This window comes from Amborella trichopoda, chromosome 2 (genome assembly GCF_054954075.1).
Source record: "Amborella trichopoda isolate Santa Cruz 75 chromosome 2, AtrichopodaSantaCruz75HAP2 v2.0, whole genome shotgun sequence".
NCBI lineage: Eukaryota > Viridiplantae > Streptophyta > Magnoliopsida > Amborellales > Amborellaceae > Amborella > Amborella trichopoda.
The window spans coordinates 16,290,301-16,302,542 of NC_142337.1; the positions used below are offsets into that span (position 1 = coordinate 16,290,301).

Below are 12,242 nucleotides of genomic sequence, written 5' to 3' on the forward strand. Positions count from 1 at the left end.
GTTGCACCAAATTTGGGATGTGAAAAATCTAATAGAGGTGCCACACATCATAAAAATAAAGGAAAATAAGGTATATCTCGGTTATACTTACCGTTATTATGAAAATACCTTAAAGTTTTCATTATTATTCATATATCTGTTTTTTCAACTTCTTAATATTTTTTTTTTTAAAAAAGACGGAGCTACCCATTTTCGGTTTTTCAAAAACCAAAATCTTTTAAAATTTCGGTTTTCAAAAATCGAAAATTTAAAATTTTTGATTTTTAAAAATCTGAATATTTATAGTATAGTGCTTCCTACATAGTAGACCTCTTTTCAAGAGGTCTTCCCTTCCCTGGCCAAACTTTATGCAGCCCCAAAAGACATTGTAACATATATGCTTTAGATTTACATTGTAGCATATATGATTTAGATTTGAGGTATTAGAATAAGAGTAATGATCTTATAGGACCTTCTCCTACTATGTGTAGGACCTCAAAAGACCATCATTAAAATTTGTACATATCTTTAAAAAAGTTATCCCATGAATGTAGAACTTGACTTTTCTAGAGATCTATACCAATTTTAATGGTGATCTTTTGAAGATCCTCTACACTCGAGTGGTAGAGGGTCCATAAGATCATTTCTCGTATAATAATTAAAGTAAAAAACTTTATCGTGTTTTGGAGTTTAAAAAAAAAATAGCTCTCATCAGAATGGAAGCCAATACCCGTAAAAGAAGTCAACTATGTAGGACGCACTAACAAACACACCAACCCGCGACTTACTAACAAGAAGTTGTGCTTATACCCAACCCAATATTTTTTGCCAGGTGCGCCACAATAAGGTGAGATCATGTCCTAAATTTTGCTTAAAATTCTTTTGTAGAAAGAAAACTAAAAATCAAATACCATTTGACATGACATCGTGAGAGAAAAATCCAAGTCGTAAATTCAGATCAGATGCGCGTGGCACCACATGTAAAGCTTTTCCATCTTTAAATGAGCTGATGAATATATCTATAGGACTGCCAATAATCATCAACTCGAATTTAAATGCTATTGCAAGAAGGAAAATTTTGATGTTTTTTTTGGGAAATTCTCTATTTATGTATAAAGAATTTGTTTGTCCAGGAAATAGCAATTTTATGTACAAGAATTATTGTATTTGCTGGTATCAATTTTAAGTGTATTCATCCAATATTGATTGCATTGAGTTTGGTCATGAGTTGCTGCATTTTGTGCTACTGGTGCAGGTTCTTTGATGTCCACTTATTGATCTTATTCAGGGTTAATATTGATTGCATTGAGTTCGGTCATGAGTTGTTGCATTATGTGCTACTGGTGCTGGTTCTTTGATGTCATTAGTAATCTTATTCAGAGTTAATAATCTTAGATCAGTTGATGGTTACAAACTTTCCAATATGGAGCATCTAACTAATTGAATACATGGCAATTGATTTGGCTGGGAATCATATCTATGTATTACAATGCCTTTCTCTGGTTGGGATTCCATCCCATGAGTTGGGATTCCATCCCATGAGGAGGGACCCAACATCATTTGATAAGGGAATGGCAGACCCCCTCAATGGCATTAGTCCGTAGGGCTTTTCGGGAAGAGTTCTTAATGATTTGGAGGCCAAGATATCACCTAGAAGTCATAGACGAGCGAGAACGAGCGTCCAAATGGTGGATCTTTAAGTCGCCGGTTTGTAGACAGCCAGGTGAAGTGAGGCTAGCATATATAGATGAGCAAGGTTGAACCTCCAAACAATGGATCTTTAAGACTGCTGGTACAGAGAAGAGACTTGACATACCGACTGTGAGTTTTATATACCTGCGAAGTGGTCCCACACTACAATGAAGTGAACTGAACCACTTGGTAGTCATTGTTGGACCTCGAGTGCATCAGTGTGAATTGCCATTGAAGTGAAGTGTGGACTAGAAAGGAACTGCTGGTAATTGTTGACTATTGGTGTAGGAGGACTGTCGGTGGAACCGTGGAAGAGTGCTTCCAGTGATTATCTGGTAGACCATCAATGGAAGACGTGTACCACCGTGTGAGACTGTTGGTGTGCAACTGTTGGTGAAGAGAATGTATACCTCTGCTGAGAGGAAAGACCGTCAATGCATCTTTAAATTGACAATAAAGACAAGTGAGTGGACCATCGGTGTCAGTGAACTAGACCGCTGAAGAATTCAGATAATACCATTTGTTTTGGTTGTTTATGTGGACCAAATGATGGACTCCAGTATCGGGAGCAAGATGATTGTCCTTAGCAAGAGCAATTGGATCATAAGGAAATCAAAGATGGAAGATCTTCTATATTGTAAGGACTTGTATATGCCTTTTGAGGGGGGTAGAAACAAGCTTGAAGGCACATCTGATGAAGAGTGGCAATTAGACTGAAAAGCAATCAGAGCAATTTGACAATGGTTGGCAAATGTTATTTTCCAATCCATCATGTGGAGTGAGATATCCCCCAAGTCACTATGGAACAAGCTACAAGATCTATATGAGAGAAGACTATTAGGAATAAGGCTTCTTGATGTGGAAGTTAATGAACTTGAAGTTCAGGGATGGAGTTTCTATTGTAAAGCACTTAAATGAGATGCAAAACATCGCCAACCATCTTGCAATAATGAAAGACTTTAGATGATAAGTTGCGTGATCTGTTGTTGCTCAGTTCATTATCAGACAGTTGGGAGACATTGGTGATCTCCCGAAGCACCTTAGCGCCAAAAGGAAAGGTGACCATGACTCAGGTCAGAGGTCATTGGTAGTATGCCAATGGAGGAGATAGGCAAAAGATCCTCCAACACATCCACTTCACAAGCTCTTGTCACAAATTAAGGAAGGTCTAGGAGTAGAGACCAAAGTAACTGATCTAAACCCAAAACTAGATTGAAGTCTAGAAAGGGTTTTGACAATAATATGAATGGGTACATCAAGAAAGAGCATATGAAGCTCATAAAAGTGTGGAAAGAGAACAATACCAAGAATGGTGCAAGGAAACTGCTGCAGTGACCATTAAAGTGATGTAGGGGTAGTTGGAAACTATAGTGATTAGTGCATCAGTGTTTCATAGACTTTGTACATTGATTGGGTTACAGATGTTGAAGCATTGTTTCATGTTATCCCACAGATATTGTTTTACTTCCTATAAGGCAGGAGCTTTTGGTATTGTAAAGATGGGGAAAAATGGTTCCTCAAAGGTTGTGGGAAGAGTAGATGTATACATCAAGACTAATATTAGGATGTTGGTAGTACTAAAAGATGTTAGGGATGTACTAAACTTTTGAGCCACATCTTAGGAAGATACTTGGATGATGAAAGGTACCACTCAATATTAAGTAAAAGACATTATAAGCTGACAAAGGGATATCTTGTGATGGCTAAAGGCAAGACGTATTAATTTCACTCTATAGAATAATCTGTGCATATCTCCAGTGGTGAGGTTGATGCTGCAATGGAAGAATCCTTGTTAGACCTGTGGCATAGGCATCTGGCCACGTGAGTGAAAAAAGAACAGAGATCTTAGCAAAGCAAAGAAGTAGATCTATCCCAACATCTAGAATTTATCTCTAACCCACCATTGCTTGTTTTGTAAGTAACATAAACACTTTTTCACTAATAAGAGCTCTATAATTGATATAGAAATCCTTGATATGGTGTATTTAGATATGTGCAGTCCCGTGGAGGTGAAGTCTCTTGGTGGCACTTCATATTTTATAGATGATGCTTCATGGAAAGTGTTGGTGTACCTAATGAAATAATAAAATCAAGTGTATCAAGCATGAAATGAAGCACAAGATCACAATGCCACATAACCCTAGTATAATGGTGTAGTAAAGAGAATGAATCAAACCATTATAGCACGCTGTATACCATCAAGTTATCAAACCATACTAGGGTGAAATAGACCTCACAATAAGCTATCTTATAAGCAGATCCCTATCATTTCCTATGGATGATGATATATTCGAGAGAGTTTAGACTGGAAAAGACATCTCTTATTTACAATTGAAGTTGTTCAAGTGCAAGCCATTTGTGTACGTGCCCAAGGAACACATATCCAGGTTGGATGAGAAATGACTCCTATGCATATTCTTGTGGTGCTCAATGAAGAGCTCTGCTACAAGCTATGGAACCTTGAGAATAAGAACGTGATCAAGAGTAGAGGTGGTATTTCAGCAAGACATAACATTGAATATGTGAATAATCCAAAACATCAAAAATTTTCAATGATTTTACAGGATCGAGTCATAATTCCTCCTACCGTAATATATGATCGACATAGGGGAGAATTGCAAGAAGAGGATGAATCCCATGAGAGTGACATACCAGCTTTGGGTGCTATGGAGCAAGGGAAGCAACCTGTTGAGATTGAATTGAGAAGGTCCTCAAAAAGATAAAAACCATCAAATAGGTACTCTGCATTAAAAAATGTCCTTCTAATTTATCAGCGGTGAACCAGAAAGCTACAAGAAAGCTCACCGTGATGAACACAAATTAGGTTTGCTAAAAGATCAGTGAGATTGATTCCTTGCATAACAACCACATCTATGAAATAATATAGTTGCCAAAACGAAAAAAAAAGAACTTAAAAACAAGTGGGTATTCAAACTAAAAACTGAAGAGAAGAACCGAGAACCAAGCTACAAGGGAAGAGTAGTTGTGAAAGGTTTCAAGAAGAACATGGCATCGATTTGTTGAATATTTTTTCCTGTGATGAAAGTGTTATTAGTTCGTGTGGTATTTGGTATGACCGCATGCTTGAATGTAGAAGTTAGGCAACTAGATGCAAGACTGCATTCTCCACTGTGATGAGGAAGAGATATATATCCAACTGCTAAAAAGATTCAAGGTATACAGCTTCAAAAAAAAAAAAAGGATTCAAGGTATAAGATAAATAATACAATGCTTATAAGCTGAAGAAGAGTCTCTGTGGTTTGAAAGAGGCCCCAAGTCAGTGGCACAAGAAGTTCAATTCCTTCTTGTAGAAATGTGGGTTCAAGATAACAACCTCAGAGCATTGTGTGTTCATTAAGAAATATTTGATGTTGAATTTATTTTCCTTTTGCTCAATATTTGATGATATGCTGGTTGTTGATAAAGACATCGACAAAATTTACAGATTGAAGCTAGAGCTAAGGAAGTCTTTTTCCATGAAGGACTTATGATCAACTCAACGAATCTTTGGCATGAAGCTTTCTCGTGGCAGAAAGGCTGGTGTCATAAAAAAGATACATTGAGAAAGAGCTCGGAAGTTTCAACATGAACAAGACAAAACCTTTCGGTTCTTCACTTGGTGGTCACTTCAAGCTAAATTTTGAGAAGAGCACTTCAAGTGAGATAGAAAAGGAAAAAATGCATAAAGTATGCATCGACCATCAGAAATTGATGTATGCTGTGGTGTTCATGAGGCCAGATATGACACATGCACTTGGTATGATGACTAGACACATGGCCATTCTTGGTAAGGAACATTGGACAATATTCAAGTGGATACTGAGATACCACTAGGGGTCATCCAAAGCTTTCTTAAGCTTTCGGGAAGGAAACCCATGCTACATGGATACGTAAATGCTGAAATAGCAGGAAATATTGACTCGAGAAAGTCAACCTTAGGATCTTATTCGCTTTTGCAAGGGAGCTGTATCATGGCACTGCAAATTGCAAAATGTGTGACCATGTTAACTACAAAGGGCAAATGCACTGCAATCACTGAAGCTTGCAGCAAAATGTTGTGGATGAAAAGATTCCTTAGTTAGGCTTGAATGAGGATAGGTTATCGTTCCCTACGCAGTCAATGTACAATCCAATTGCGCAAGGATGCAAGCTTCCATTCAAGATCAAAGCGCATTGATATGCGTTATCAATAGATTTGTGATGCCCTTGTGAAAACATTGTCATAGCTAGGGAAGATCCATACCGACAAGAATACATTGGATATGATGACAAAGATCTTAGCTAAGGAGAAACAAAAGCTGTGTAGAAACATGACTGCAAGGGCTTCCATTTAAGAACTAAGTTGATATGCAAGGCTGAATGCTCATCATGAGACTGAAGGGGGAAATTGTTTGGGTTCCCATCCCATGAGGAGTGGCCCCAAAATCGTTTCAAAAAGGAATGAGAGATTTTTAGGAAGAGCTCGCAATGACTTAGATACTAAGTTATTCATCAGGATTCATGAAGAGTTGTGGCAAAGTTTTATGCTGGTTGTCTACCTACCTCTTCCTTTACCCAGCTCGGGACTGGCATGACTAGTTGGGGGGTGGCGAAGGCGAAGTTACCTTGGAGGCCATGCCTTCGAGAGGCACGTTTAACTTTAACATTAGAGAGAGAGAGAGATAGAGAGAGAGAGAGAGAGAGCTCTGGTTGTTAAGGGAGAAAGCCTAATAGAGAAGAAAAGCCTCTTAGAGAGAGAGAACGATAGTTAGAGAGAGAGCTCAGTTAGAGAGAGAGCTCAGTTAGAGAGAAGAAATCTTAGAGATAAGAGATCCTGGAGAGAGAGAGAGAGAGAGAAAGAGAGAGAGAGACTTGTGATCCAAGTGAGAAGGAAAGCCTCTTGAAGAAGACACCCAAGAGAGATCAATATCCTCTTGGAAGAAGGTGAATTATTCTATCAAATCATTTTATTTTTGATGGATTTTTGCCTCTCGCCTTTGGACGTAGCTTATAAGGGAAAACCACATGAATCTTTGTGTAGGTTGCTTGCTTATTTAGTTATTTCTTGTTTCCCACTTCTTTACCCACACACACACACATTTTGGTGAATTTCTTGTATCGTGACTCTTAATTGTTCCGAGAGGGCCACAAAGCAACCCATCTCTTACATGAGGTGAAAATTATTTCTTTCCGGTACCTCTAATGATTTTCTTGTCTAACGTGGGAGGTAATGTTGGCAGTGAAGCCATGTTTATATATATATATATATATGGGTTATGTTAGGATGCTCACACTATGAAGTAATTTAACATTGTACTCAACAAATTTTGGACACTTCTATACTTTTGTTTTGTACATAGAGCTTTATTTTAATAAGGGTATTTTTGATAATTATGAGGGTGTGATATCATTCATATGGGGTGCGACATCATCCACGTGGACTACATTAGTGGCATTTAATGCTCCATGTGGGTGATGTCACACTCCATGTGGATGACGTCACAGTCTTTATAATGACCCTTATTAAAAAATGCTCCATGTACAAAACAAAGGTATAGAAGTGTCCAAAATTGTTAAGTACAATGATAAATTACTCCATAGTGTGAGCACCCTAACATAACCCACATGTGATTACTTCAACTCCTATATGGGAAGGTGATTCCTTTTCGATTTAGGAAATTCGTGGGATCCCAATTGAGTGGGCTACTACTCAGTAAGTCCTAAATATAAAAGGGTTGGGATAGAGAAAGACAACACATATTGGATTCTTTGGTTTTCTCTATATAAAGGTAATTTTTTAGAGAGATAGGTAGTGTAAAGAGAGAGACTAATAAAAGGGTGAGCTTTCTTGAGCCTTTAGATAGGTATTCTAGATAGTGAAAACTTTATTTAGGGCTTTTGAGAGACTTTCTAAACTCTTGTATCCTCCGCACTTGCATGATATTTTTTTGATTATTGGAAGAGAAAGTTTACAGCCATGTGGATGTAGGCTATTGCCAAATCACCAAAATCTTTATGTATTGCTCTTTTTAATTTCTGTACAATTTTTCTTTCCTCCTTGGTTTTTTCATTACCTAAACCTTGATCTTAATTATCAAAACAATAGGTTGGACTTAGTTTTGGTTCCCCAGTCAAAGGAAAAGAAGATTAATTATACTTTGGGAACTTTGTCCTACTCAATGAACAGTCCCTATAGGTTGCTACACAAATTTTATATATAAGTTATCTCATGGTTATCATAGAGATAAGAAATTGCTGCTCATTGATTTATGAAGTAGAGTAAAGTAAGTAATCTTTACAGCTTGTCTAGGAAAAATGAGGCAGAAGAATACTAGTTACTGGTCTGATGTACGCTAGACAGCTATTCATTATCCACGATTGGCACTTGATTCATGGTGAACTCAAATGTCATATCCATTATTTTTTCACTTTATAAGTGTGTGCCGACTGGATATATTGATCATCTATATGTGCTTATAAGTTCGCACACAAAAATCAATGTATTTTTGTCTTATACATTTTTTTTATATAGCCGCCTATTTTTTGGGATAAGGCTTTGACAATGATGACGATGATGATGACATGTTTTTTAGGGTAGTTTTTCATTATTGCACTTGAAAATGCATTTTATTTATGACCAAAACTACTTCTAGCTCAAAAAGTGTATTCTGGGATTTGAAAAGATGCAGTGTTCATTTAAGTACTGTTCACAATGATTTTGGGAATATATGCTTGCATGGAGTAAAATTTAAATGCTTGTCAATCTATTTGCAGGCTACCAAGATAAGTTGCAATGGCAAGTATGCTTTCCCAAAAGGTTCACAGTGTAATTTAAATATGCAAGCTGTACATGAGGTAAGTTTAGTTATTTGCATTGCATCTCTTTGTTCTTGTATTATATTTGCTATGTGTTTCTCGGGAAAGTAATAGCGGTCACTGAGGGCATTGATTGTGTATTTGTAGTGCCTTTCAAGAATTAATACCCCCCACATTTTGGAGCCATTATGCCCTTTTGCTTCTCCAAGGCCAAGAGTAGAAATAGGAACAGGACTTAGGAGATGGCTCCATGAGAATTCCTCTGGTATACATCTCCAGTCAACTCCTATATTTTGCAGGGTACCCTTCTCTCTCTCTATCTCTCTCTCTCTCTCTCATAAGTTACAGGGTACCCCGCTCTCTCTTTTATATTTTACAGGGTACACTTCCTACAAATTGGTTTGTCTCTTTATCTCATGTACACAACATAACCACTGATTTTCTTTCAGATTCTTTTGTTTTTCTGTTAATATTTCACATTCTCAAAATGGTATGCAGACATATGGATATATGCTTTCCCATTATTGGGCAAACAATGAGAGGGTTCAAGAGGTGCTCCATGTGAAGAAGGTGAGACTGATATAACCATTTCCTTGCATGTGTCTGAACTTACCAAACTATATATATATATTTTTAATACCATAAAAAAAAAGTAAGACAACAACTGATAACTTGTTATATTGATGTTCTTCTAAAACATATTTATCTAAACCACCAGAGTCCTTGCAAAAAATCTTCCTCAAAAACTTGATGCGACTCTATGATTTTATGCATGTGGCTAGGGATGTGATAGCCAAAAAGAGAAAAAAAGAAAAAAAAAAAAAAGGGTAGGTCAGCTTGTTTGGCTTGTTTGAACTTTGAACCTTTCACCTCCATCACCCAAACTTGAATATGTACAACTCTAGTTAATTCCCTCGCCTAAAAGAAGCTCAACCACTTCTGTGGCATTGTTGTTAACACTCCTAACAGGGATGGAAGCAGCCATCATAGAGACTTGTTGATCAACATTTAGGATACTCCTTGTCCCATCGAGCCCCACATTACTACTAGCTTCCTCCTTTGTAGTTAATCCTGATATATTTTGGTGGGGGTCTTCACATTTTGGTTTTTGCCAGTGTTGAACAACCCAGCCGAGTCCACTCGGACTCAACCAAGTTACTTGGCCTGGGCCAGTGGCCGAGGAGAATACCCCTATACCCATTCGGGTACACAGGAAAACACAATTTCTCTCTCTCAAAAAGGGGGCAGATTCGCCCCACCCCCTGCCTTTTTCCATCTCCCTCTCTCTCTATCTGAAAGGAGGCAGATCCAACCCCCCGATTCATCAATTTCTATCTCAAACGGGGTTAGAAATCCTCTCCCTTTTCCTCTATCTCGATATCTTTCCCCTTCGTTAAGATGAATTGCTTTGTCAAGAACAACCTCTAGGCCCCTGATTTCATTACCAACAACAATCTGCTGGGGTTCCTCACATAGTTCGGAACCTTTCAACGAAGGTCGCAATTCCGATTTGGAATCCCGATTTTGCAATTTCGACAAGGAATCTTTACGGAAACTATTTTGGTAAAGTTAGGAATATAATTCCTTATTTTAGAAATCTATGTTCCGACACTCATAGAATACTGTTTTTGATATTTATTAATTCTCGATTCCGCAAATTTCGAATCTCGGTTCTACATTTATTGAATTTGGATTCCACATGTATTAATACTCGACATGTTAGAGACACGATTTCAAAGATATCGGAATCCTGATGCCATATAGGTCGTCAAAATTTGGTTCTAAAGAGGACAAAATCTCCATTCTATATATGTAGGGATCTTGATTCCATTTAGGTCGAATCTTGATTCTTATAAATAAGGAATCTTGTTTCCTAATGTCGATTCCGAAAGTGAAAATCTTCTTTCGCAATTCTGATTCTTTAAATGATTCACAATCTCAAACAATTATGGTTTATCAACGGAAAGAGGGGAAGTATCTTTTGATTGACTCATAGGCAGAGCATCATTCAAAGTAATTTTGTTTGCATGTTGTTCTTCCATGCAAATTTCGTTTCTTCTCGTGTTCAGGCAAACATCTAAGTTTTCACTCGAATGCTTAGCAGCATTAGACGCTAAAAGAGCAGTTGGGACTTTCTTCTTTGTACTAAGATAAACAATGCTCTAGATTGGTTCTATTCTTCAAAAAAAGATTCTAGTCATTTGCATCAGCATTGCCGTTGATGTTACTTGATTTATGGGGCTCTTGCTCTCCTCAAAGTTCTATATACCCTTTCTATTTCTTAATTTTTTCAATGTGTACACTACTCGGCCAAGTCTACTTGGATGAACATTGGACTTTTAGTAGGATGAGTCATATGGGTTTTAAACCTGTTGTTGTTTGGCTTTCGACTTGATTCGTGAGTCTGTCTAAGACATGAAGACCTACCAATGGTGTGGCAAACCATTACACAATACCTTTTTTAACTAGGCTCATTACTTTAGTCCACCAACGATTTTGAACATATCATATCTAAGATTTTTTAATCTTATCGAGGGATCAAATATATGAGCCACACTATGAAGTTGTGGGAGGGAGTGATTAAGCAATGACAGTACATGAAGCGGATGTATCAGAAATCAATTAGGTTTTATGTTAGTGAGGTCAACAATTGAGGCTATTTTCCTACTTAGACAATTGATTGAGAAGTTTAAGAATAAGAGAAAAGACCTCGACATGACCTTTATTGATCTAGAGAAAGCTTATGATATGGTACTTTGAGAGTTAATTTGGTGGATATTAGAAAAGAAATGAGTCTCCAGATACTATATCGACTTGGTGAGAGATATTTACGAGGGAGCACTAATTAGTGTGTGAACAACTAGTAAAGAGACGAGTGAGTTTTCAGTGACAATTACATCTAGGGTCAATGTTGAGCCCATACCTCTTTATGGACGACTTAACTAGGAACCTGCAAGATGAGGTATTTTGGTCTATGTTATTCGCGGATGACATGGTTTTGATCGATGAGACCCGAAATGGTGTCAACACAAAGATAGCACTTTGAAGGGATGCTCTAGAATCTAAAGGTAAATTAGTCGGACTAAGACATAGTATATGGGATGCAAGTTTAGTTAATAATAGGAGTAGATACAAGGAAGTAGTTACGAAAGACCACGAAATACCAATACGAGCCCACTATCAATATCTTAGGTCGATAATCTCGGAAAATGAAGATACTGAGGAAGATGTCACATATAGAATTTGAGTTGGGTGGGCGAAGTGGAGATGTTCAACCAGAGTTTTATGTGATTGCCGAGTACCAATGAAGCTGAAGAGGATGTTCTGTAAGATAGTTGTGAGACCAACTTTGCTATGGGGCACACTGTTGGGCGGTCAAGAAACAACATATGCATAGGATGAGTGTAACTGAGATGAGGATGTTGAGATGGATGAGTGGCAACTTCGCCCATTTATTGGCAAGTTTGTAGTGGTGTATTTTGATGATATCTTCATTTGTATTAAAAGCATTGATGAACATTTGTTGCATTTACAGGAGGAACTGTTCATTTTTTTACTAATAACTTAGTATTTTTGGGTTTTGTTATGGACTGGCCGACACCCAAAACAGTAACTGAGGTGAGAAGTTTTCATGTCTAGCAAATTTTATAGGAGATTTATCAGAAACTTCAGCAGCATAATAGCACCCATAACTGATTGCATGAAGAAAGGGGTGTTTGAGTGGACTTTAGTTGCTGAAAACTTCAAATTGGTGAAAGAAAGGATGACATGGGCTC

The 12,242-nt window shown here is 37.5% G+C and overlaps 1 protein-coding gene across 13 annotated transcripts in view; it reads left to right on the top strand.

Annotated features, from left to right (window-relative positions):
• Window positions 1–12,242, top strand: part of LOC18445766 (serine carboxypeptidase-like 7) — a 61,536-nt gene that overhangs the window by 18,500 nt on the left and 30,794 nt on the right. For 7 of the 13 annotated variants that reach the window (XR_002282897.2, XR_016050439.1, XM_011629321.3 and 4 more), the window contains 3 exons: window positions 8,425–8,505; window positions 8,614–8,766; window positions 8,965–9,036. Coding sequence is in view for 6 of the 13 variants with exons in the window: in XM_011629321.3 (XP_011627623.2) it covers window positions 8,425–8,505; window positions 8,614–8,766; window positions 8,965–9,036 (306 nt within the window). In the remaining 7 variants the exon portion in view is untranslated. The remainder of the gene's footprint in view (window positions 1–8,424; window positions 8,506–8,613; window positions 8,767–8,964; window positions 9,037–12,242) is intronic. The other 6 variants (XR_016050441.1, XR_016050440.1, XR_016050444.1 and 3 more) reach the window with 2 other exon arrangements.